General features: G+C 43.0%; 1 protein-coding gene across 1 annotated transcript; it reads right to left on the minus strand.

Moving 5' to 3' along the window:
* Positions 1-3994: 3994 nt before the first annotated feature.
* Positions 3995-27567, minus strand: lrrc75ba (leucine rich repeat containing 75Ba; the record flags this gene model as incomplete). Its single annotated transcript, XM_080051001.1, has 4 exons — positions 3995-4592; positions 9941-10053; positions 24042-24170; positions 27286-27567. 4 exons carry the CDS (start codon positions 27565-27567, stop codon positions 3995-3997), a joined length of 1122 nt encoding a protein of 373 aa, XP_079907127.1.
* Positions 27568-27959: the final 392 nt, after the last annotated feature.

A 27959-nucleotide genomic window follows, 5' to 3' on the forward strand; every position in this document is an offset into this window, starting at 1 on the left:
CACTAGTTAACCAGGCCTATGGACATTAATGCATTTAAAATGCTGTACAGTAAAGTGCTGAGTGCTTGTGTCCATTGCCCTATGGGCTATTGCACTAGTTTTTATGATTGTTCAGAAGCTTAATAGACGCTGGTACAAACGATAATTTAAAACGGTTCGTTTTCCATCTTGACATACGAAACCTTCTTCCTGATGGAAGAAGCTCATATTCAGAGGATAGTGGATGAGTGGAGTCTGAGGAGATTTTTATTGCTTGAGTAATAACTGACTGGTTATACAGTTCCTCTATGGACTCATATTGTTTTATTCCTATGATCTTCATGGCTGTTTTGTGCATGCTCCTAAGTCTGTTTTTCAGTTGCACTGTTAGGTTGCCATACCAGGCTGTGATTCCATATCTGATTAGGCTCTCCAATATAGCTCTATAGAAGATTAACATGATCTCACTACTAACCCCATACAGTCTCAGGCGTCTTAAAAAGTACAATCTTTGTTGCAATTTAGTGCACAGTTTATCAATGTGTGACTTCCAGCAGAGTATATTATCAATATGGACGCCAAGGTATTTGTATGTTGTGACTTGATTGATCTTTTGTGTTTTAATGATGACTGGTTCGTGTGTCTTCACTTGCCTCGGGTCGAAAACCATTTCTTGTGTTTTTGTCAGATTTAAAAACAAACAATTTTCGTCACACCACTTAATAAAAATGTCAATCTCGTTATGGTACGAAAGAGAGTCCATATTCTTATTAAGAAGGCTCACAATTACGGTGTCATCTGCAAATTTAAAAATCAACGGATTGTACTGTGCGAGAAGAAACAACTCTATCTGACCTCCTGTGACTCTTCCGTCAAGCACATTTTCAGCATTTTTTGCTTTTTTTTAAATTGTAAAACCCATTTTCGTTTCATACAAGTGACTTGATATTAGGCTACATTCATATTAAAATGGAAGACATATAATTCTTAGCGGGCTATGTTAGTCGGTCTCATTAAACTAATAAGTTAAATATGTGTCAATTAATAACTTGTTCTTATCTGGTGTTATCTGGTGTTCTTTTTACCTTTGGTACATAAACTGTCTCCATTTATTGAATATACAGTGAATGAAATATAGAAATTGTTTGTAATATTCAAATAAAACACGTTCTCTTTTTACACTGAAGTGAATATTGTGTTAAAAAATGGAAATACCGATCTATCTTTTTAATTTGCCCAGCGACATCAATATGCTGTCTGAGAAACGTCCTTAAAATGGACAGTACGTTTGTTTAGTCACATAGAGAAGCTGCAAAACAAATAAAGAGTTACATACATACATAGCTTTAACGAATCTTAGGGGACAAAAATAGAATAAAAAGGACAAAAATAAATAATCCTGGTCGCAATCTAAGCCAAATGCACCAAAGTTAAGCTTGACTAGGATCTGTAAATCCACCCCTCTGTGCCATAATGTATTCTGTAAACTGTGAAGTCTGTGTGACTTCTCTGGGCCATTTTTCATGAATAATCTTTCATTTTTGAGCCAGAGCATGCAGCAGCTGTAGCTAGACAATCAAATCAAATAGTGACACATACAGACAGGAGAGCAGCTTCCTGAGAGAAAATATCTGGGGAAATATAACACACTTTATGTCACTGCTCAAAGGCCTGCATGGGAAATGTTTTCAATTCACACAAGTACGTCGAATGAACAGAGTTTTGTTTTGTCATTCCACTCAAAAATTGAGGGGAAATGAATCAATCCTGAAGGGAAAAGGTCAGATAAGATGGTGGTGATGTCCGAGGTGGGCTCTGTTGCCCTGTCATATGGTATTTGGACCTCGGGGGGTGTGACACTCACACTGTGCACTGACCTTATAGGAGCCACCTGTTGCAAATGCCACATTACCATGTCTGGCAGCTGGAAGACAAAAACAAGTTGCCAGTGGAGGATCACAGGTTGGACCCCATTCGATGAGCACCCTGCCTTGCCCACGCAAACAATGGCAGCTTAGGCGCTTCCCTGGGTGCAGAAGATCAGCTGGCTCAGAAACAAGTGCAGCACTCCAGCAACCAATCCCAAAAAGCATGGTCCGAGCTGATTGCTTTTATTACCCTATTTGCAGACTAATCTGCATAAATCAATCCTCTTTTTGTTTGCGGATTCGGCTAGTGACCCAAATGTTTAAGCCAGTCAAGGCACTCTTTGTTATGGAGATCTTCAATATAAAATAAAAAGCAGACATCACTTCTAGGTTGGGCTGGGTTCTTTTATTGGCAGTCAGTGTTGACAGAGAGACAAGTACACACAGGCTATAAGGAAGAGCTAGACATTGAGACACAAAATAGAAACTAGGAACAGATTGGCCGTTGTCTCCAGCATTCAGATTAAACATTCAACGTGAAAGATGTCCACTCTGACTGTAATTTACATTTACTCAGCTATTTTCTGCTTTATTGTGTAATCCATCATCCACGTCCCCTTTTGTTTACCATTCAGGAGGAGGTCACATCGCTCAGTTTCATAGTCATTATTATAATAACTGAGTTGGACATAGGACGCGACACCAAAACAATAACAAAAATCATTACAGCAGTAATCAGACATTTTACTGTTACATATATCACACACTTAAACAATTATTATATATGTGGCGATGCAGGTTTATTTTTTTATTTTTATTATCCTTCAAACAATCATGACTTTTTTGGTCTTCACTTTACCTTAATACGGTTTGCGTTCAACTTCAGCTTTGTAATAGTTATAAACAATGCACACAGAGTATATGATATAGAGAAAATAAAAAATAAAAATAATAAAATAAAAAAAGAGTCGCCTTAAAGTGCACAGCAGTGTTTCAGTCCATCTAACTTAATCATTATGTGCTACTGTAGACAGACTAAAACTAGTAGATAACAGTCCTGGCTGTGTCTAAACACAAACACAGCCCTACTGAAGTACATTAATAAATGGAATAGACAACATATTTGTATGGACAAACGGCAGTAGGACGGGCAGGTTGGGCACTACTCAGATTCAGTGGCTCATATTAACAGTTGACTGTAGAGTAAATACAAATAAATACACTGAAACACTGTGGTGATGTAACAGCAGCTCAATAATTACAAATAATATCAGCATTTAGGCTGCAGTAGTAGTACAAAAACAATCAGTGACAGATGACCATTGTTGAGTCCTACCTGTTGCCTTCTAAGATTGCTTTGTTCCACCAAAAGTGCACAAAAATAGCCCATGGAAAACACAACAGAGCTGTGTTTTTGTGTCCTCATTTCTACACAAGGGATGCGCAGGTATTCACAATTGGACATTTGGAAAGGGGGGGAAAAACGCGAAAAGTCTTGACCTAGCAGTTTTGCCGGGCGTCACGTGACAGGTCGTCGGCTGTATAGTCTGTTGAACTTGTGTCATAGCTTTTGTTGAGAGATTAACAGAGTACACACAATGTGGAGCTAGGCCCTGCCTGCCAGGGATAGTCTCAGTCCTGGTAGAGAACCCAGTGGGACCCTCTCTGTTTTCCAAACTAGCTCGTGGTTCCACTTCAGCCACTGCCGGGATGCTGCTCCTCCATCCAACAAACTGATCCGAATCTCCTTGGGATTGGCTCTTGAGCTGCCACTATCGGAGAGAGAGAGAAAGATAGAAAGAGAGGGAGATAGAGAGAGAGAAAGAGAGACCACCGGTTCGTTAACTCTTCCAGCCAATGAAACCGCACCTTGTTCCCAAGAGCACCATCCACCAACACAGTAAGTCTGCCGTTTCGTCGCTTCACCGTCATCTTGTGTGGGTTAACTCAGAGAGAGAGAGATGGTTAGGAATGGCTTTGGTAGCCGTGTAAAGACGACAAGAAGCTCACAATGTGGGCATTGGTCTTCCCTGTGCCTTTGAGGGGTGGCTCATGTTGTGAGGGCGAAAGGGCGAAGGAAGTTAACAGGGTGCTGTGGGACGACGCGTCAACCACAGTTGAAGGAGCCTCATAGAGGGAAAGCCCCATCACCTCTCACAGTAGTGAAGGGTGAAGTCTTTGGAGAGCTGTTTCTCCCCCAAAGCCCACGGCTCTACCTGGAATTTGTTCCCCATGTCATCCTCCACCTCCTCTTCCTCCTCCTCTTCCTCCTCGTAGTGGCTGGGCTCCTCGATGGAGGTCTCCAGGTGGTAGCTGTAGGGTTGACCCTCCGTGTACTCGTATATCGTCGGTAGACTGCTCTTCAGGCTACAGCGCCGACGCAACGCGACCAGCAGCGGCTGAGGCATGGTGAAAATGTCCACGTTGTTGCCCAGGTCGATCCAGGACAGGTTGGAGAACATCTTGGGGTCTTTGAGCATCTCGGCCAGGTCTTTGAGTATGGCCAGGGTCAGGCGGTTGCCGTTGAGAGCCAGGGTGCTGAGCTTGGGCATGGAGGCCAGGAGGGGCAGGAGGAGCTTCAGGCTCTCGTCCTGGAGATCGGTGAAGCTGACGTCCACAGACATCACACTGTCTCTGTTGTTCTGGAGGTAGAAGGCCACCTGACGGACGTCGCGGCTGGACAGGGGTATGCCAGAAAGGTCGACAGATTCACTGGATAGCTTCTTCTGTAGGGTTGTCTTCAGACTGTTGGGGGGGGGGGATGAAGAGAAAGAGAGTTAGATGACTCTTTCTTAAGAAAAGACACATAACAGTATAGGTTTTCGCTGGAGGGTGAAGTGATGTTTGAATTATTTCAAAATTCAAAAAACTTTATTGTCTATCACATAGCGACAGACAATTGCCGTTCAGTTTGTGGCTCAAACAACATAAAAAGATCACAAGATGCACATAGAATGCTGCATTGAAAGAGAAGTGTATATTTGGCCTCATTAAAGTGCATATTGCAGTGGGTTCTTATAAGAGTTTTTATAAGTCCCTTTTTTGGCCCAAGGTACTCTGTGACTTGGAAACAAGGCCCTGGTTTTCTGTTGTGTTTCATGTGTTGTATAAGGAGGGGGTATCTGGGCCAGGCATGGAGCGGAAGGCTGACACAGAGACTCCAGCATTGGGATTTACCAGTGTAAACAGAGGAGCCAAAACATCCGAACGAGCCAGCAGCTTGAGCTAAAAGCTCTGACAGCCGGGAGCAAAGAGCTCCTTATAGCTGAGGGCCAAAAGAGTTTCAAAGGAAACTACGATGGGTTTTAGGAAAAGATTTATATGACAGGGAAAGGAAAGAGTGGAATGTGTTTTTAATGCTCTGGTTTTTTGATTTTATTATCTCCAGAATCAAGGAATTGATGCTTTCTGTCATATTTTCTTTTCAAGTTAGCAAGATGTCTTCTAAACCAGATAACAATAATAGGTGATATTGGATCAAATGTTGGACAAAGGAAGATTGAGTAGTTTTCATGTGGAAATGATCCAGTGATTTTGAAAATGTTCACTATTTTCATTATCAACTACTGCACTGACTTTATTGAAAAAAAGTGCTGCATGTTTATGATGTCTTTGTTTGACCTCATAACTTTATTTAACGCGTACATACGGAGTATCCTGTCTGTTTTGGTACATGGACTCACAGCCTTTGAAAACCTTAAATCCCCTCAGGGTATTGTGTCACATAAACAGCTGGATTTGAAGCGGAGTCTGAACATGAGTGATAATTTTCTGAAGAATTAGCCGTTACTGAGAATATACAGTATGTCATTACACACTCCCCCTCATACTTGCTCATCTAAACCTGACTGTAACGCTAACTCTGTGTCATAGTGAATTATAACATCCTCCAGCACTCGCTGACTTACTATGACATTCACTGCCGTACCAGTCACTTTAAAGAGTTGCATCGAAAAAGGATGTGTCGTGTCCTGCGCAGCACTGAATGTTTTATTACAGAAGCAGATGATAGGTTGATGAGCAGAAATTGTACGCCTTAGAGCATTTGTATTAATTGCAAAATACAAATAAAAGGAGTATAAAAGCCACTAATGAAGCCAGGCTGCTGTTCCCCCTTACATTGTCTGGTAGCCAAAGCTTTTCACACAGCAGAAACCTCATCTTCTCCAGAGGCACAAAGGTCCTAATGGCCGTAACCCGGCAGAGGCTTTCCTGCAGGTGTGAATGGGGTTTTGATCACACAACTCCTTCATTGTCTGTCTATTTCTGGCAGTCTCATTCTATCTACTTTGTGAAGCACGACAAATGGATTTCTGAGGCATGTCTCATCCTTCCTCCAGGTTAATCCGATACCAGAAAACACAGGTGTCACTGATAATTTAGCGCAGCCAGGCATCCATAAAGACACTGACAACAGGTGTCAGATTAAAACATAGTGTACAGGTCGACTAGTGAAAGGGGATTAAAAAGAAATTACTCAGAGGTGTGGTGTTCTTGACTACGAACCAAATCCCATTTAATAGTATGTTGCTAAATAGCTGTCCTAAGCAATAGGCAAGGGAGAAAATAATCCCCCAGTGCACCACCTTAACTGCTGAACTAAAGCCAGCAATCACTCAAATGCTATCAACATTTTAGCAATAGTGGATGCTCACCAATCAACATGCAACAAGTAATCTAATAAATAACCATTTCATAATTAAGTAATCAATTGAATTTACATTACATAATGAACCTGTCCTATTAAGTATTCCCACAGTGAGTAAGCAGTGTGTGTCTCTTGTCTCAACGTAAGGCTCATCCTTCAGTGTGCCATTGATTTCATATAATGAGGCAGCATTTGAATTCAGTCAGCATCCATCAAATCTTATGATGTATTGATATATTCATGTCTGGCTGATGCAAATTGTGATGAAATGCTATTCTCAAAAATGAGTAAAAATGCATGCTTCTGGAAATAACCTGCGTGGGTGAAAAGTAACAGCTGTCTTAAGAATCTGTTTTATTTCAACATTAGATTTGTATTTTGCAGGAGCTCATTTGCCCCTTGCTCTCCCCTGGGATATTATTGCATTGCCCACACGGTTTAGTTTTTTTTGCAGAGTCATTTAGGGGCCAAGCTTCGCTCTTTCATTCCTTTCAGCCCTCTGATGGCCAGAGGAGCCAGACAGCGCAAGAGAGACACGAGATAAGCCGTCTAATCACAGCTGTTCTCATTTCAATTTTTGGCTGTAGTATATACATAATACATAGATAGAAATGACACACAAACGCACACACGCACACACCCACACCCACACACACCACTGCATAGCCCTTCATGGTGCAGCGATGCAACCTCACAGTCCATATCAATAAAGACAGTTCCTGCACACAAATATCACCTCCATTTTTATTTTTGCTTGAATGGACGTTCAGATGGGAAAACACGACCTGAGGAGTTGGTCTGAACACTGTGTCCTAACTGTGAGCAGTGTACTGATTCGGTTTTGTCCTGGCATAAGAGGAAGACTTAAGCAAGAGACAATCAGTAGAAATGACTGATGGGTTCCAGGGGGAGCTTTCATTTGCACGTGCTGCTGCAATGCCATTAAAAACAGGACTTGACAATGCTAATTACTGTAAGATAAGTTAGGTGGAAACTAAAATGGCAGCGGCCACTAAATGGTAGGTTTTATTATTTTGTCACTGAGTGTTTGGGGGACAAAAGAACAAGGTATATATGAGGTCAAATACGACTGATAGTGCTGTGAAAGATGAATAGATAAAAGGTCACAAAAGTGTTAGAGATTTTTCTGTTCCCAAACGCAATTACCCTTAAAGGTGGAATCGCCTCGGCAACATTTCTGGATCACTGCTTCTGTCGCGCTTATTGTCAAGCTCTTTCATTACATGAGAAAAAAATACAACAACACATTTCTAGCTAAAACCAAATAAACTAGTTAGATTAACAGGATTAGCGAGATGCAGGCATTAATTCAGGATAGCATTTTGTGCAAAAATGCGTGTACAGTATTTAGAGCGGCTGGTGTGCAGTGCTAATGCTGGATAATGAAGGGATGAACAATCCGGTGGCATTAAAATGGACTGAGCTGTTTCTGAGTGCAGAGAAACCCTCACATAGGACGGATTGTGGCATTTTTGCAATGATGAGGGAAGTTTGCCAACAGCTTAACAAAGATGGTAGTTGTAGGAAGGTAAAATCCACCATAACATTATATAAATGACAGGATTTTTCTGTTACTGTGGAGAGTCATGTCCTTATATGATGATGGAAGGTATAGTCTAATATTTTGGGGGGAAATGACTTTAACACCCCTTTTATGTCTGTGGAGTATGAAGCTAGATGGTTATCTTAGCATAGCATAATGACTGGAATCAGGGGGAAGCAGCTAGCCTAGCTCTGTCTAAAAGTAGAAAGTCTGCCTCCCAACTCCTCTAAAGCTTTGTACATGTTACATATCTTTTGTTTATTCCTTAGGTGTAACAACATCAAGTTGTGGTTTAACAGGCCAAGCAACCATCTAGCACAAAACGAGATTTAAAACAAAGATATATAATGCGTTACATGTGGAGCTTTACAGGTGGTGGTGGGCGGTTTTGTTACTTTCTGTCAAGAAGCAAGCTGTTTCCTTATTTAAAGCCTTCATGCAAAGCTGAGTATACCATCTGCTGGCTGCAGCTTCACATTTAGCCAGGTCCAACACGGTCTTTCTTCGAAAACAATTGATTAATATGTTTACCCATGGAATATTTGTGTCAGAATTGAAATATTAACATAACTGCTTTTATAGAAGCGCTGACCCAGAAAAGAATTTCTCCAGAAATTGAGTTTGTGAGATGAATTTTCTATTCATAGCGCGCAGCAGAGGGGCCCCCGTCTTGTCTCTTTGTAGCTTTGACAGGTATTTGTTCATGAACACAAACGGCAGGCGAAGCTGTCAGTGCTCGCAGCCTCCACTGTATTATTATTCTGATTTAGGGTGGATTTTTGTTTTAATGATTCATGTTGCTCCTGCTGTCTCAGGCAGTGTCAGACCCGTCTCTCTCCCTGTGGGATGATGAAGCCAACAACATGACTAAGTGAAAAAAAAAGCCCCTTCAGCTAAGAATTCAGCAATCGTATGTATCTGCACACTGTCGGCGTTGGTTAAACCTTGTGTCTTTTTCCTCCTGGGTTGATTCAAAAAGCCACACGCGCAAAACAAAGACCTGCCTGTGTCTGACTCCCTGAGAATACGGCTCCCAATTACCTCTTATTCTGCGTGTTGACACCTCATAATGACTCTGAATGAATCCGTCTCATGTTCCTGTGTTCACATTGTGTCCCTCTCTATCCTGAATTTATTTTCACCCACAGAAAATGAATGCATCATTTGCAGCCCGGTGCGGAATAAGCAATTACACCAGAGAGAATTATGATAGCCTGTTTGTGGTCATGAATAGGTTTACTGAGCAACACCTAGGCACACGAATAGGATAATTCCCTAATCATCGGACAAACAACTAACATTCACACATTTCTATCAGTTGGCAAAACCTTAATTAACTAAGGTGTATGGATGAATTTTTCTATATTTTTATTTGACAAAGAGATATCTTAGTAGCCTTGACAAAGAGAGATCTAAGTAGCCTACACAGTGCAGCGAAAAATAGGGCCTTGGAAGACGCTGCACTGGCCTTACCTTGTGTCCATGTGTGTATAGTGCAAAATCGTATGCAAAAACTTTCACATTCAAAGCAATTTAATGTTCCTTAAGGACACATGTAATTACATTTTAACATGACACCCTCACAGCTTTCCTTGAGCTAAAGGAGGGGAACATGTGTTGCTGTGTTCATTTTTAAGAGAGAGGGGCCAGTGGCAACACACATCCACTGGCCTGAGCACTTGAAAAAGAAAGATGATTGACAGCTGTGGTGACCATGACGATCCTGTCAGGTCAGCCCATGGCCAGCTCTGTCCCATTTCAATGTCAGCTACAAAGATGGAAATGTGTACAGAGTGTGTGTGACATAGAGCCGAGCCCTGTTCTTTGCTGTGCGGAGCAGCAGATTTATTACAGGCTGGCTGTCTGGACAGGAGAGCTTACCAGGCCTGGGATTTCCGTCTGGACATGCTCTGCCTCAGCCACTTGGAGTGCGGGGTCAGGTGGTAGATCAGCTGTCTGCAGATTTTATCCGAAGACTTTATGGTGTCAGCATCCTGTGGAAAAAAAGAGCAAAAAGAGTGTTTGTTATGACACACAGACCAGAGAGACTAATAGGGGTGAAGCAGCAGCTTTCAATGGGAGATGTTCTGCTTTTCTGATGACTTAGTCTTGTTCTGTCTTTGTTTGCAAATATCTTAACAAATCAATGCTGCAAAGTTTCCTCCATTTTCTAAACTTTATCAACCTGCGACCATAAGTTCTTCCGCATCAACAGAAAAGAAAGCTTTGTTAGTTATTATTCATGACGCCTTGAGCTACACTCCTGAGCAGAACACAATTTAGCCGCCGTGCTGGAGCAAGAAAATCTAATCGCATGCAGTGTGCAGCGTCGGTGGGGAAAACACAGGAAGTACAGAGGAGTGGGGGAGAGTCAACACAGCCACCAACATTGGTCATTTCAGTTCATTAACCACGTTGTTTTTGCTGGTGGCCATTGCCTACATCAAAAATATTTCAATATACACAATTGAAAGTGATGTGGGATTTTCTTTCTGTTCTATTTTAATGTGCTAGGCTGCTTTGTTCCTTGAGGGTTGTCGCCTGTAATTGTACAAATGTGCACATGTCACTCCAGTTTAAGGAGTTCTTCAGGCGTGAGATCTCAAGATTGAGAAAAGCATGGTTCCATGAATTTTGCAAACGGCATTGAAAAAAATGTTAGAAAGAAAATTAAAAACTATAAATATCCGGGACTAAACAGCAATGACTACTGTATTTTCAGCTGCTTATAAGTAACGTGCCTGCAGAATGTATTTCAACCATCCGTCTGTAGAAATGTAGGTCGATATCACACTCAGATGGGATTGCCATTGATCTGGAGAACTCATAAGTTAAAGCTCCCATATTATACACTTTTCGGTTCTATTATACACCATATTATATGGTCTTGGTTTTTCTTTAATTGTTTGCTGAAAAAAACTTTCAGATAATTTATTGTACTATGCTGATGTTCAGCTAATCTCACAATGGCCTATTTTTTAAAAAGAGCTGCAGCTCCCCTCGTAAATATACAATCTTTGAGCTGCCCCCGCCCCCTGTCCGGAAGCGAAGCCAGATACGCCTCGCCCTCTGTCTGTCAGGGCCGTGGACCAATAAGAAATAGGGGTGTGGGCTGCACAGTGGAAGCTTCTGGCTTTCCCGTTTGTGAGGTCAGAAACTGGGAGAATTCTGACTGGAGTATATTGAGGGGGAGGGGTGGGGGTTTCAGAAAAGGGGAGAGTGAGAAAAGGAGAGATTGTTATTTTTTGGATATTTTGGCAGTCTCTAGGCACACCGTGGACGCATGGATATGTTGGAACAAATTTAAAAAGTGCATTTAGCATAATATGGGACCTTTAAGAAAAGGAAGCCTGCAGGTTTTTTTTTAGTTTGACTGTCTTTAGGAGAATACTATCTTACGCTGAGTACACCCAGGGGCGGGCCGTCCATTGAGGCAAACCAGGCAATTGCCTGGAGCCCCGGCCCCTTTGGGGCCCCCAAAATGCCCTCTTTATATTTTGCCCCATATCTATTGTTTTTTATAAAAAATCTCTTCACAATAGTATCATCGGGATGTCTAATTACTCGCGTTTTGACGGCCTTTCTGCCAACCGTGCACCCCCCTTCAGTCTGCACTACATGGGCTATTCCATTACACATTACGCTCATGACGCGAGTAGAGTCCAGCTGCAGCCCCGGAGACAAACACCCTGGCGTGACAACAACACCCAGGCGTGACGGAAGCAACTGTGGTGTGACGGACGTGATTTTTGACTATTTAGCTTCCATGACATGTCTGCTACGTCACTCATTTGCCCTAACCCTAACCACCCAGCTATGATGCCTGAACCTAATCCTCAAAACAATATAAATAACACAAACTTAGTAGCCTATCGGTCTGCGGTCTTTTTTATTGTTCCATGTGACGTCACGTACTCAAGATGGCCGCCGCGGTGTTCCGTCAATGTTCTAGGGTGAATTTGGGTAATGTGGGACACTTTTCGCAATTTTGACTTCAGCGACCTTTTGCGACATCTATCTAACACATAATCTCAACATATTATACATTTCTGAAAACCCCAAGATGTTTTCTCACAAGAACAGAATAAATAATGTAGATATAGTGCCCAGCAGAGAAATGCCACACGTTTTAGTGTAATGTGTGCCAAAATAAATTTTCGGCTTGAATTTGATAATGTGGGACAGGTCACTTGGTAATCTGGGACACTTATATTATCCTAAAAAAAAGAGCCTCAATCACCTTACTTTATGTGTGTCAGGCTTAATATCACCAATTTGTTTAAAAGCATTGTGAAAAAATGACAAAGACAAGTAGCTCATTATGAAAATGTGTATTCATAGAACAATAAATATTACTTTTTACAAGGTGTTATCTAATCCACTTTAAATCGACCATAAATCACTAAAATGTATGTTATCTAAATTCATGTGTTGTGTTTTACGGTGTAAAATATAAAACATTGTAGGAAACACATTTGAAAAAAATTAATTAATATTCAAGAAAAAGCTAGAAACAATAAGCCTTATTAATTTACTATAACTAATCCAATTTAAATCCCTAACATTCATCATTCCTTTAAATGTGCACTATGCAGTTTCAGAGGAGGGGATTTGTTAACATTCACAGAGCCTGCAGTAAATTTACAAAACATATTTACTGTCTATGTAATTCTAAGAATTGTTATATCATAAACCAAACCAAAATAATTGTAAGGAACCTGGAACTAAACAAAAGTCTAAAATGCATTTGTAAACAGAAACGTGGGCCCTGCTGCTGTAAACAACAACAGTGAAACAGTAACTTTTCAGGAAGCTTTCTAACTTCAAACTTTAAATAAGGAAGAAGCAGTCCTTGCAAATAAAAGAACCATCGTCATCGAGCACACCATTTTCCTCCGCACATGTCTCATGGTACCATTGGCTGCAGACAGCACAGGACAGCCACCCTTCTGTTGCTTTTGGGTCACCTCTGTCCCCATATGCATGGTTGCATTTTACACATGGCTCCTTATCATTTGTCGTTTGTGTTGGCTTTGGCTTTGGCTTCGGTTTTGGCTTTGGCTGTTGCTGTTTCGCCTTTCCCTTCCCCTGGACGTATTCGAAATGCTGCTCACTTGTCAGGTTAATGGAAGGTGGTTTTGATCTCTTCCGGACTGCTGTTGGCCTCTCTCTGAAGGGAACATTTACAAGGTCCTTGAAGGACACTGCCGCCTGCACAATCTCGACCTCAACCTCATGTGCCACAGGTATAGCATCATTGGGCATAAGAGGGTCCTGCAGGAGATAGGCCTCAGGGTGGAGGTATGGAGGGAGATGGGCCTCAGAATGGAGGTGAGGATGGAGATGGGCCTCAGGGTGGAGGTATTGAGGGAGAGTGGCTTCTATCACAGGACCATGCAGAGGATGGGCCTCAGGGTGGAGGTATTGAGGGAGAGTGGCTTCTATCACAGGACCATGCAGAGGATGGGCCTCAGGATGGAGGTGAGGATGGAGATGGGCCTCAGGATGGAGGTGTGGTAGATGTCTCTCTGTTGTTTCACTTGGCACAAAGAGGGCCTCATCAATGTGGGCTGGATTTAATGGATAGATCCCACTGCCCCGGAAGCCATATGGCATTTGAAGGGGTCGCTGCCTTGCTCCAGGCCTTGGAAAACACAGGCAAAAACAATGTTCTGTCAAGCCTCTTCCCCCCACTCTCCCTGGTGACAGCCCTCCCTTCCAGCCTCCAGTGGTGCTTAAAGGCCTACTTCACCGGTGGGAATATGAAGGTGTATTGAATTCTGAGATCCTATGTAGTATAAATGTGCAAAAAAAAAAAAAATCGGTTCATCCTAGCCTGAGAAAAGGCAGAAAGAGTGTTTTTTTTAACCCTATATTAATCTTACTGTGACATCACAGTAAGATAAATGTAGGGTTAAAAAAAAAATTACTTTGTAAATATTACTGTGATGTCACAGTAGGAGAAATCACAGTAATATTTACAAAGTAAGGTTTTTTTTTAACCCTATGTTTATCTTACTGTGATGTCACAGTAAGATTAATATAGGGTTAAAAAAACCACTCTTTCTGCCTTTTCTCAGGCTAGGATGAACCAATTTCAATTTTTTTTGCACATTTATACTACATAGGATCTCAGAATTCAATACACCTTCATATTCAAACCGGTGAAGTAGGCCTTTAAGGCTTTTAAAAAAAGCCCTGTCTGCCGGCTGCAGGTAGTGGGTTGTGTGGGCAGGCAATCCAACAACATGCACATTGTTTTCCTTCATGAGGTTGAGGAAGTCCATGTTGTAGACGTGGGAGCTGTGTCCATCTGGGGAGCAGAACATGTGGACGTGGATCGTCTCTTTGGAGGCATTGTAACACGAATTGCCTCCCCCACTCAAAAAACAGCTGGCTGTTTATCCAACCGTTATCCGACATCCTTACCACGGTGTTTGGTGGACAGCCCAGGAGCCACTCTGCCCTCAGCCGTTTCCCTTTAAATATTATCATGGTGGTGCCGTACCCACCGGCAGCATTTAAACTGGCAAGGCAGGTGGTTGTCACTCCCTTTTCACCTGCCGTTACCTCGAAGCATGATCCCCTGACCTCAGCAACCACCCTGGTGGAGAGAAAGTGATCCTGCAGGCCAGTCTCGTCACAATTCCAGATGTGGTCTGGTGCGTTTTCGAGGCCGAGGGACTTGATAATGTCCTCCAACTCGCTGAACCACTTCATTACTACTGGCCGGTTGAAGCCAGCTGCTCTTGCGGCAGAAATACCTTCGGGCTTTCTTATACTTAGGGTAGGATTTCTCTTCAAGAAGCCTTGAAACCAGCAGTAGCCAGCTTTTTTCTTGGTTTCAGAGAAGCCCTTTATCATTTTCTTTTGGGCAAACTGGAATGCGAGGTGCTGGATGTCTTCCATCCTGAGGGGAAAGCCTCTTTTGCCGAGCATCTCCCTGTCCCCTTGCCCTAATCACCCAGCTGTGATGCCTGAACCTAATCGCCAAAACAATATAAATAACACAAACTTATAGTCTAGCAGCAAGTGCTCAAAAAAGGCTTTAGTTTTCGAGATACCCCTACCCGAGGTAGAACAAACCTCAACAATGATTTTTTTTATCTTTAGAATGTCCTGTTCATGAAATTGATTCTTGAGCACTTTTATCTTTGGGCGAAATATGTTTTTTTGGTTATTCTTTAGAACTACCCCAGTCCCTCAAAAAGAGCCAAATTAGGCCATTCCGAATAGGGGATATGTGACAAAAAAGCCCATAACTTGGGAATGCTCACTCTCTTCTTCATCAGATTTGCTGAGGTACTAACCAGGTGTCTGTCCCACATCACCAACAAGTTAGAATGTAATTTACCAAAACATTTATTGAAATAGAGTCCTGTATACAGAGCTTTAGTTTAGGCGGAAATGGTACTTTTGTGGTGATAGGAAAAGAGGGTTCCTTTACTTTTCTCTCAAATATCACCAAAACATAAATCCCTGCCAAATATACCATTTATGTATTGTCTAGGATGCTATTGAACAATAACCAGTGGTTGTATGAAGATATATATTACAGTTCAATTTCTAATGAGATTTTTCTAGAAGTACTCCTCCACTGAAATAGCCATATTAGGACATTCCGAATAGCCTATAGTCCAGCAGATATGTGAATGCATTGTGCTTTTTATGATACAAACATGAGCTTTAGCACACTGTTAGAGCATGCCCTAAGGAAGATTTCTGGCTATAGGGCCATCGCCAATTTTTCCTATGGCCCCCACGGCGGCCATTTAAAAAAATGTACTTATAGTACCAGTAGCTTGGGTTGTAGAGCACCTAGGATCTTGATTATGGTGTCTAATCCCACATTTTCAAGGATGGACAAGGCAGTGGTGCTATTTAAAACATGCTAGAAAGTACCCAACTTCATATATCTGGCATTCAGGGAACACAATTGTGGTAAAACCTTCAAATATTAGCGGAGTTATGCATATTTTCATGAATTACATAATCAGTTCATGAGTTGTATGCTGACCTTATATTGTAAGCATACAACATACAACTAAAGTAAATATCTTTTTCAAAGCCTGAACAATACATCAGTTTAGCCTGTTTGATAGGTTGCTATTTTATCCGTGTAACCCTCTCTGAGTAAGTCAACATTGCTCTAGGTTCCGAAGGAGCTAAGTGATATAAACAGTTACCACAATGAAAGTGCCAGGCAAGGTAAGTTGCAAGCAGTAACTTTTACTCACATAAAGTTGTAGGTCACACCCAAAACACATATGCATATAAATCATTTGAACATACAAAATTGGCCTAATTCTACTTGTACAAGAATGAGGAATGCAGTGGTACTATTTACAACATGCTAAACTACATACGCACACATCTGGCATTCAGGGAATTAAATAACAATAAAACCATCAACACATTTATAATTATTTCTGAAAACACAGTCCACCACAGGGGCAAAGTGCACGGAAGTGCTGCCTTGACACATTTGCAATGTCCACTGCACCCCTTTTTGCATCCACAGCGGAGGAGTTTACAACAGGCCTGTATCGATCCTGGTAGTGCGGCCCAGTGAAATTCCCATCTGCCTGTGGCCTTCCACTTCCACCCCCATTGGTGATGGGAGTTGAGGGGCTGAAACCATCATATGTCCCCAACAGTGAACAGCTTAGTAGGCAGCCCTCTTTTTGTGTTGCATCAGTGCTGCTTGTGTTGGAAGTCCCTCAATTGATATCCCTTTCTGGGTGAAGAGCTGCTTTCTTGCCTGATAGACAGATTACTGGCTGCTGGTGTGGCCATATAGCAATACAACAAATCACTCCAGAGGCTCCATCCAGTTGTCTATGGAGTCAGGTGTGGCAGCAAATGCACAGAAGGCTTCTTCAAAGCTCCTCCATGTATCCCACACATTTTTCTTACCCCTGCCACCAAAAGATGACACTGTGTCACATCCAGTAAAGGCATGGAACCCCGGTAAGGCGATACATCGTTCTGGACCTAGTGCCGTTGCCATCTTGTGTGCTGCTACATGCCGAAAACTCTTTCCAGCTCCAAAGGCAACCCACAGCTCATTGATGTTGAGAGAGTGGGCTGCAGTCACTACCAGTACTAACACATCTGTGTCAACTGTGCATATTGATACACTGTTATACCCTTCCTTCACAGCATCTCCAAGGTGCAGTAGTATGTGGGTATCTGCCTTCTCATGTGTGCATAGTGCAAGAACTTCTACATCTCGAGGCTGAGTGCAGAGGACTTCAGCATAATGGTTGCTAATAACTTGTTTTTCAGTGTTGAGGTCTGTCAGGCCCTTCAGGGAGTTCGTAGAAGAGTTGAGCCGTCAAGTGCCATTCCTCGAAAATGGCCAGAGTTTTTGCGCATTGACAACAATAAGGCTGAACTGTTCTCCTTCCTGGCATCTATCTTGCTGCTTGTTTCCGCCTTTAAACTGTCAGGAAAATATTGATCCCATACAACATCTACTCTGCTGATATGCTCCAGCTTAGACAGGATGTATGGTGAGAACACCTTCTGTGAATATTTAGAAAAGGTCTCAGCAGCACCAAGTCGTAGCATGTTTACGAGCCCCATCAAGTATGTTGACCTGTACAATGGGGTTGGATTTGTTCTCTTGTGATGAAATCAGGTTTGCCAAACAGCCCACCAAGTCTGACTTGGTTCCAGTTCTTAGCTTGCCCATTTGTGACAATGCCAGTGGACATGCCTGGTTTTTCGAGCTAAAAGAAACTCATCCAGACTTCCATCACATATCTGGGATACAATATAAAGCCTAGAGAACAGGGAGCAGTCACTCTTCAGGGATGAGAGCTGTTGTAAGGTCCTGGACTTCTCTCGGACTGGAGGCCGGCTGAATAAAGGGAGGCTGTTCCTTTTGATGTGTTCTTTGATTGGCAGGATTGACAGGATTTCAGAAAGTAATCTGCTGTCCCTGTTGTAGCAACTCCAGCTTGCACAAGTGCTCCTGTCCACACGCTACCTTCCAAGATGACGCCAAGTACCTTGACTGCTGCCATCTCAATGTGGAACCCACCAAACATCACAATAAAGTTATCTTCACCATGAGCTGAAGGCCAAGTCCACTGGATTTGTTTTGCCACTGCATACAGAGGTTGATCCAGAGTGATGATTGGTACCTGAGCAGGATTCAGAATCTCCACTGCCTTCTTCACCACATTCATAGAATGGTGAATCATGGCGAACGGTTTTGGCTTGGTCATAGAAAAAGGGAAGTATACGCTACATTGTGTAATTCTTGGTGTTAACAATGTTGTTACGCTTCACTATGATTATTGTATAACATTTACACAGAGTGAGATCCACTGTGAAGATCCCTCTCCATTCATGGCGAGCCTCCCAGTGTGATCCTTCCAGGACGAGGAACCGACCCATGAAATACTCCACATGTGGTAGGGCCACACCAGTCGCCAGGATTCACACATCCATTGGACTGCTGCACACATCCTTTCTAAGAACTGTCACAGGACCAGTTACAGACAGTTTAACAGAGAACCACTGACAGTGATTGATTAACCGGAAGTGATCACAAAACATACAGACTAAAAGGACTATTGACAACACTTGTTTATTTTAAATGGCCCATGTTTTTATTTTCAAATAATGAACAGTATATGCATATGTGTTTTGGGTGTGACCTACAACTTTATGTGAGTAAAAGTTACTGCTTGCAACTTACCTTGCCTGGCACTTTCATTGTGGTAACTGTTTATATCACTTAGCTCCTTTGGAACCTAGAGCAATGTTGACTTACTCAGAGAGGGTTACACGGATAAAATAGCAACCTATCAAACAGGCTAAACTGATGTATTGTTCAGGCTTTGAAAAATATATTTACTTTAGTTGTATGTTGTATGCTTACAATATAAGGTCAGCATACAACTCATGAACTGATTATGTAATTCATGAAAATATGCATAACTCCGCTAATATTTGAAGGTTTTACCACAATTGTGTTCCTTGAATGCCAGATATATGAAGTTGGGTACTTTCTAGCATGTTTTAAATAGCACCATTGCCTTGTCCATCCTTGAAAATGTAGGATTAGACACCCTAATCAAGATCCTAGGTGCTCTACAACCCAAGCTACTGGTACTATAAGTACATTTTTTTAAATGGCCGCCGTGGGGGCCATAGGAAAAATTGGCGATGGCCCTATAGCCAGAAATCTTCCTTAGGGCATGCTCTAACAGTGTGCTAAAGCTCATGTTTGTATCATAAAAAGCACAATGCATTCACATATCTGCTGGACTATAGGCTATTCGGAATGTCCTAATATGGCTATTTCAGTGGAGGAGTACTTCTAGAAAAATCTCATTAGAAATTGAACTGTAATATATATCTTCATACAACCACTGGTTATTGTTCAATAGCATCCTAGACAATACATAAATGGTATATTTGGCAGGGATTTATGTTTTGGTGATATTTGAGAGAAAAGTAAAGGAACCCTCTTTTCCTATCACCACAAAAGTACCATTTCCGCCTAAACTAAAGCTCTGTATACAGGACTCTATTTCAATAAATGTTTTGGTAAATTACATTCTAACTTGTTGGTGATGTGGGACAGACACCTGGTTAGTACCTCAGCAAATCTGATGAAGAAAAGAGTGAGCATTCCCAAGTTATGGGCTTTTTTGTCACATATCCCCTATTCGGAATGGCCTAATTTGGCTCTTTTTGAGGGACTGGGGTAGTTCTAAAGAATAACCAAAAAAACATATTTCGCCCAAAGATAAAAGTGCTCAAGAATCAATTTCATGAACAGGACATTCTAAAGATAAAAAAAATCATTGTTGAGGTTTGTTCTACCTCGGGTAGGGGTACCTGGAAATCTGAGGGCCCCTCCTGCTAGTCTATTAGTATCGGTCTGCGGTCTTGTTATCGTTTGACGTTGTTTACAACTTAGAAGTTTATGACGTTGCAAAAATAAAATCTACAGGTAACGTCCGTCACACCAGTTACTTCCGTCACGCCAGGGTGTTTGTCTCCGGGGCTGCAGCTGGATACTATTGGATGACGCTGCACGTTCACACGTAAATCCAAAAAAGTAGGCTAAATAGCGGGAGAAGAGAGAGACGAGATAAACCTAACCTACCTATACCAAAATGAAGCGAACATACGAGAGAGGGTCACAAAACAAACAGAAGAAGGACCAAAGTCAGGACTTCAAAGCTGCCGAAGCTATTAAGCTTTTTTACAGCACCCAGCGCGGTGGCAGCGGGACCTTAGACGGAAGAACAGCTGTCTACATCATTAACCGGTAACGTTCCAGCTCCTACTGTCAATCCAGTGGCTCTGGCTCAGCCAGCAGCTATGCTAATGACGTGAATGTGTGTCAACAAACTGATGGAGATAATTAATGGTGCAACGGATCACGGTTGATCCGTGGTCCATTCGGACCAACCCTCACGGTTTGGGACCCACGTGAACCGCGGATTGGATGCATATGCCAAAAAAAAGACGCAGGCCTGTGTGTTCACGTGATCGGCGATCGTGTATTACAGAACAGTTAGTGGCGATCGGGGCCAGCCTCTAGGTCTACTGTAGGCTACTGACAAAAATCACACAACACATTGCCTGTATTTTTGTAACAATATTTAGGCCTATTAGTTTAGGCTATATTTGGCTGCTCCACTTTAAGTCAGCCCAGCCAGGCGATAGTTAAGTTTCAATTTCGTATTCACCTCCGTGTGTAACAGCTGTTCAGAACAACAGCTGATAGGCTTGAGACAGCAGGAGTCAGTCTAAAGCCATCAATGATCAATTTAAGTAAAAAAGCAAAATAAAGCTATCTCTTCCTCCCTCTATCTGTGTATATTTCTCTCTCCCCTGCACACTCAGTCACTACTATCCATGCTTAAAGAAGGCAGGGTTATAACCTAATTTTTTTTTTTATATTTGAAGATTTCATTTCAAATAGGCCTAGACTCTGTGGACAGACACAGGCTATTTTGTAATTCACTGTGTATTTAAAAAATAAAACAACACATTTAATTGAAAGCAAAGTCATATTGGTCTCTAGAATTTTATCCATGTTAGTGGCAATCATCAACTTCCTGTCAGAGAGAAAGCTTCCTCTGCGTGGCCCCTCTGACCTGACACACTTAATGAACTAGGACTATGCAATGGACATGTCATGGGTCAGGTTCAGTTAATGGCTCAGTTTGACCCTGTGATGTGGGCAGTGGCGGACTCAGACTGTTTGAAGGGCAGGGGCGAAAAAATAAAAAGGGCACCATGTGGACACACAGTGGCGCATTGTAGTTTGGTTTATTTGCAGCTATAGTACTGACGTGATTCTTGTTGTTCTGAGTTTGTACCCTCATTGTTCAATGCACTTAAAGGAAGTTGCTTTGGATAAAAGCGTCAGCTAAATAGAATGTAATGTAACGAAACACCAAACACTGTGTTTGTAGATGTTAAAAAAAAACTGTTGGGCTCATACAATTAAACGGGGGGGTCTGGAGGTCCCCCCCAGAAAAAAATGTGCTTCAAAGACACTGTTTCCCCTAATTATAGCGACTTTATAAACACTAAAATGAGTTGTTCACATCATTGTGCACTTTCACATTTTAGCCTAAGAAGGGAGGATGCCTTGCTGCTTTCATCTTTACTAACATTTAAGTAAATTAGACAGGAGAAAAATCAATGTGCCACTACCATACAGTCTTTGACCGCTGACAGCCAGCTACGGAAATATTGAAGGAAGTTTTCCTTCATGTTGAGGTGATAGCTGACTATTATCGTCTCTCTTGCATGAAATGACCTACACTTGAATGAGGACCGGATCTTGACATTCAAAAAATGTATATACATTTTAAATGGATTATGCAAACTGAAAATATTAAGTTTTTCTAACTTGGCATCTAATTGCGCTTTTCCACTATGGGTACGGACGGACATACTCTTAATCCGCTTTTTGCTTTGTTATCCAGTAGAGATTTAAATACCACTCGATGTAGCTGTTTGTCATAGCGACGCTACATGAAAGCAACGCCTCTTTCGCATTCCCCGTTCGTCGGCTACCAAAGAGAGGAACGTCTGCACCTCATTAGAGTACCGCAACATATCTTTTCGGTTTGCCGTATTCTTGCTCCAGAGGGCTCATCATCATCATTTAGGCCTATTGTATCGAGGCGCAACCTAGGGCACTCAATAATTTTTGTTCACATGTAAAGGGCAGCCAATAAGGCACTTTCTCTCATTTTCACCACCATGGAGGGCACTTTAGCACACTTTTTCAACCATGGGGGCACCAGATGGGGAGAAGGACACTAGAAGGACCAGACGGGCAGAAGGGCACCAGAAGGGCACTAGAAGGACCAGAAGGGCACTATCAGGGCACTAGAAGGACCAGACGGGCAGAAGGGCACTATCAGGGCACTAGAAGGGCACCAGACGGGCAGAAGGGGACTATAAGGGCACTCATTAAGGCACGTCATCGAATTTTCTTGTTCTAGAGGGCACATCATCATCATTTATTGTATGAAAGGGCATCCTAGAGGGCACCCAATCATGTTTTGCACGTGAAAAGGGCAGCCAATAAGGCATTTCCTCTCGTTTTCACCACTCTTGAGGGCACTTTAGTGCGCTTTTTCAACCATTGAGCCACGAGGGGGGGCGGTCGCCCCCCCTGCCCCCCCCCCCCCCCCTGAGTCCGCCACTGGATGTGGGATCCTCTTAGACCAATCCAAGCTAAGAAAGCCTCTGACACGTACCTGAGTAGTCTCATCCAAAATGAAAAAAAGCTAGTGACTTTTGTTCATCCCTTGTATGGAGTAGAGCGGGTCGGATCGGAGCGGTTCGGTCCGGGTAGTTTGGCTTTTCATTTGTAAAAAGTTGGGTAGGGTACGGTTTAAGCGCACCTAACCGCTCTGAGCCGCTCCAGATCTCAGTACTCCTCCGTAGGGGTACTAGCCGCCTGAAAGCGGACCGAAAATGCGGAGCTACACGCTGCCGTCATTTCATTGGTTGGTCGAAAGAATCATTTCCGCCATGTGTATTCATCTAGGCAAGAGTGAAGAGAGTCTGTGTTTTGGTGAAAATGTGAGCACAGCACTGTTTATTGTTTGGTGTTTTTCCTCGTCATTAATAATCAGTTGGTTTAGTTACATGTCCCACTGCTACGTAGCTGCCGCAGCCAGCACTGTTTGCTCACTGAGTTGCACCGAGCCGTCTCTGTGTTTACGCCATAGCCTAGATAGTTTTAGGCTAAATACACGCTCACAACACGGGGGGAATAAATAAAGAAAGCGGCTGGTTTGACCAAGCAAAAACGAGAGACCGCTGGCTTGACCACAGTTGGTCGAAAGAATCATTTCCGCCGTGTGTAGTCACCTCGGCTAGAGTGAAGAGAGTCTTGTTTTGGCGAAAATGTGAGCGCGGCACTGTTTATTGTATGGTGTTTTTCCTCGTCATTAAAATAATCAGTTGGCTACACTGTGTCCCACTGCTACGATGTCACGTAGCCAGCGCTGTTCGCTCACTGTCTATCAGTTGCACCGAGCAGTCTCTGTGCTCACAACAACACGGGGGGAATAAATAAAGAAGCGGCTGGTTTGACCAAGCAAAAACGAAAGACCGCTGGCTTGACCACAGTTGTTCCACAACCCTATAGTTTGACCCATATTCTGGCGGCGGATATCGCAGTCCAGCCTAAACCCCGCCCTACCAGTAAGGGTAGGGTCATAAACCCCGCCCTACCAGTAAAGGTAGGGTCCGCGGTGGAAACAACACAGAGATTCTTAAAAGTGAGCTGTCCCGCTCTGAGCCGCTCCGATCCGACCCGCTCTACTCGGTGGAAATGAGGCATTAGATGCAAGGGCCCCCAAATTACTGTTCGCCTGGAGCCCCAAAATGGCTAAGTTCGCCACTGAGTACACCATCAAACTTGATCTTTGTGGATGCTCTGCGAGTGTTACAGAAGGGAGTATAAAAATAAACCGACCTTCTTGGGACACTGCATCTCTCGGGCCAGGCTGAGCAGAAGCTCGTGCGAGATGGGGTCCACCAGGTTGAGGAAGGCAGCGTTTTTGTACAAGATGTCGTTGAGCGAGGTGCCTTCCAAACCAAGATCCTGCCAAAAAAAAACAGAAGATCAGGGGCATCATGAGCAAAACGGGATTGTAACAAACATACTGCAATAATTGCAATCAAGTGCCTAACAGTGTGACTTCGGACCTAGGGAGGAAATAAATATGCATTAGTGATGGTAAGGGAGGCGCTTCTGTGTCATGGGGCAACGTGACTCCAGATGGAAAAAAAAGATAAAAGAAATGTTTTGTTTTAAATATTCATTAAAGGAGAGCGTTTTTCATCTACAGAAGGAAAGTGAAATCTTGGGGGAGTCGCAGGGAACGCTGTGTTTTATATCACACTTCCATAGCACAGAGTCACGGTGCATATCCCAACATGCCCCGCTGCATACTGTCCACACGAATGAGGCAACTGCTGGTTCCCATCTGACCTGATGTGAAAAACGTGAAGATTGCACTTTGGGTAGTATGTTAAGGGGATTTTCCCATACTGCAAGGACTATGCATGCACTATATGAGAAGAAAATATTCTCTATATAACCCTTAATCTTTCACAACACTCGAGTAAACACTTGAGTAAACCTAGTTTTAAAGTTTGTGCAACACATAAATACAACTGCAAATAGGCCAGAACTAACAGATTCGATGTGAGCTTACTCTTAAATGTGACAAAGCCCAAAAGAGCAAATCAAACCAACTAAAAACAGGACATTTCAGACAACCTTTTGAGTGTGGTGAGACACGCAACAGCAGCAGCACAGCTGTGTGTACTGAACTGTACAATCTTCAACACATCCATCCTCAATGTCCTAAAGAGGCAAACTACGGCTGCAAGCCTGTGAAACTTTAATGAAAGAAGCAAGGCTATGAGACATGCACATACTGTACAGTATGCGCACACCTGCACGCACACACATTTTTCTAGCCAACACAACCGTCATTGATTGTCATAGACAGTTTGAGTGGGAGGTTGACAGCTCCACATTACTGGATCCCGTTATAACAGTAAACACAGACTGAACCCAGGGCGGGGGAGAGGCTGCATGTGCCTTTGGAACAAGGTATAAAAATAACTCCCATCTGAGTTTCGCGACACGAAAGTCACGAATCCTTCCCATATATCTGCGGCAAAAGCGCAGATCTTTTTCATATCTGGAGCAGGGCTCCCTGTTGCACACCAATTAACTCTGCCACCAACAGAGATAATTGGATCTCTCAGATGGCTGGCTGCTTGCAATGCTGCCATTAAAGACAGAGTAAGGCTTATTTCTTGAAAGTGGAGCTCATTTAGAGGAAGCGCGCCCCCATGTCCCCGGTGATGTGGCTGTCATGGAGCCAAGGCTCGCCAGTTTATCTCTTCAGCTTGATTAAGGAGCTCCCACTCCATCCTGTGTCAGGACTTCAGAGTAATTAATGCTGGATTGGCCACCAGCGAAAAGACAGAGGGCCTGAGGGCAAGCAAACAAATGAGATCACCAAGGCGGCTGTCACATCTTCAATGCACTAACATATTTTATTGCACGTGTTTTAATGTGACATATCTTAGGTTGACTAGGTGACAAAAGGCTTTGAATGCAAACACAGCATTCAGATCCAACATCATTTACAAGAGTTTTGTGGAGCCAGACCTGTGTAACATATTCTAGGTCAGGACAACAATACCTGCTTGTCACTTTGTCATTGTCAAGTGAATACTTCATCAAATATACTGAAGCAAAATCTTTTTCAAAAAAGCAGTGAAAACAGCAGTGCTTTTGGCCTTATTACATTGCATTTTTAATATGATCCAGTGGATTTTCATCAGCAAAAAAGGTAAAAGAAAATATATAATCCAAACTCATTGAAATATAAGTAATTCCTCTATTAAGGCAGCAAAAATTGAAAATTCAAAAGAATACCGCAATGTGCGCAACATAATATGATGACAGCAGTCTGGATTTTCATTTCTGTGACCTGATATCGAGACGGTAGACTTAATAAAACCTTTTGGAGAAAAATAATATTTTGTGTTGTGGTACACAGGACTCCAGGGCTTACATTATTGCTGCTGGCAATGTCACTGTTGCTGCCAAGATTACAGAGAGAGCGAGAGAGCGAGAGAGAGAGAGAGAGAGAGAGAGAGAGAGAGAGAGAGAGAGAGAGAGAGATGATATTGATGCTTTGCTTTGGCAATATTGTTTTTTTTTTAAACTTTCATGCAAATAAAGCCCATTTAAAGTCACCTATCCAGAGACAGACAGACAGACAGACAGATAGACAGATAGACAGATAGATAGATAGATAGATAGATAGATAGATAGATAGATAGATAGATAGATAGATAGATAGATAGATAGATAGATAGATAGATAGATAGATAGATAGAGACATTGGAAGTGGATGGGCATGGAGGGGGCTGGTTGCTAATTGGAGTCTTAGAACAGAATAAAGCAAGGGGAGGTGAGATGACACTCTGGCTATAGTGGAGGAAACAAAGACAGATGTAGAGGGGACAGCGAAGTGGCGATGTGGCTCTATGTGAGCCCTGTGTGCAGCAGGCCTAATACAATAACATTTGTGGAAATACAATGACACACAGTACGCAGTTTGCCCATTTCCTCGTTTAGAGCTGAGGATATCCTTTAAAATCAAGTGTGAACACTGAACACGAGCGCACTGTGGTGAGTCACAAGTCCTTTCTGCCAGAGAAGCTATGTGTCACTGTTACAAAGCTCTGCTGAGTGGCCTACTTACTACAAAAACAAACGCTTCTGGAGAAGAAAGGCCATGCATGCAGAGTCACCTCAAGGCATGGAAACAGAGGGGCATGCTTTGGGGTCAAAGGCCAGGGTCAGGGGCTTTCATTCCCCTGTGGCCCTGCAGAACATATGCAGTACACACGCACGCACGCACACACACACACACACACACACACACACACACACACACACACACACACACACACACACACACACACACACACACACACACACACACACACACACACACACACACACACACACACACACACACACACACACACACACACAGAGAAAAAGCTCGTGCATGTTCTACATCTGTTGCTTTGTTATACTGGGAGGATGTATGGCTGCATGCAGCGCAGCAATGCAAATAGTGTAAACAGGTCTGACTTTGCCCTATGCAGTTTCTCCATACCTTCCTCAGTAATTTGAGCACGTCGGTCGCCTGCTCGATCCTGCGGTCTCGGAGCAGCTTCTGTATCTCTTTGATCCAGGCCACTCGCCTCATGTACGGGCTGTGGTTGGACCTGCGCAGCATCCCGGGCAGTTTGTCTGATTTCAGCATCAGTGCATAGAGAAAGTCCCCGCCGCTCCGGCTGCCCCTGTCGTTCTCTCCACCGTTATCTAGAAGCTTGCGTCGCTTTTTGGAGAAATTCTCATTGTCCAGGCTGCTCTGTCTGCTCAGTCTGGAACCCATGATGATATTTTTTGTTTTTTTCTAAAGATGCAGGCGGCGTTTTTGTCCCAAGCTCAGGCAATGTTACTAAGAGGACAAACCCATTATGAGCGCTCGTTTTTCTGTCATCAGATATGCTCCTCAGTGGATTGTAGAAACAGCGCCGTACAGTCTGCCGCTGCGTTGCTGCCTGGCTGTCTGCTGTCAGCAGACTGGAGATCCGGTGTAGAATCTCACAAATATCCCTCCACAGTCTAATTTATCACCATTCTCTCGTGCAGTCGTCACACATTGCTGTGTTGTTTTCCTCCCCACCGCGGGCTAAGTGCGCCTTGCTCTGATGAAGATGAGGATGCTCAGACAGCTTCATCCCTCGTCAGTCTATCCTTTACGCTGCTGTTTAGATTTGTGCA

The sequence above is a fragment of the Ammodytes marinus genome (assembly GCF_949987685.1).
Source record: "Ammodytes marinus genome assembly, chromosome: 2".
In the NCBI taxonomy this organism is placed as follows: Eukaryota; Metazoa; Chordata; class Actinopteri; order Uranoscopiformes; family Ammodytidae; genus Ammodytes; species Ammodytes marinus.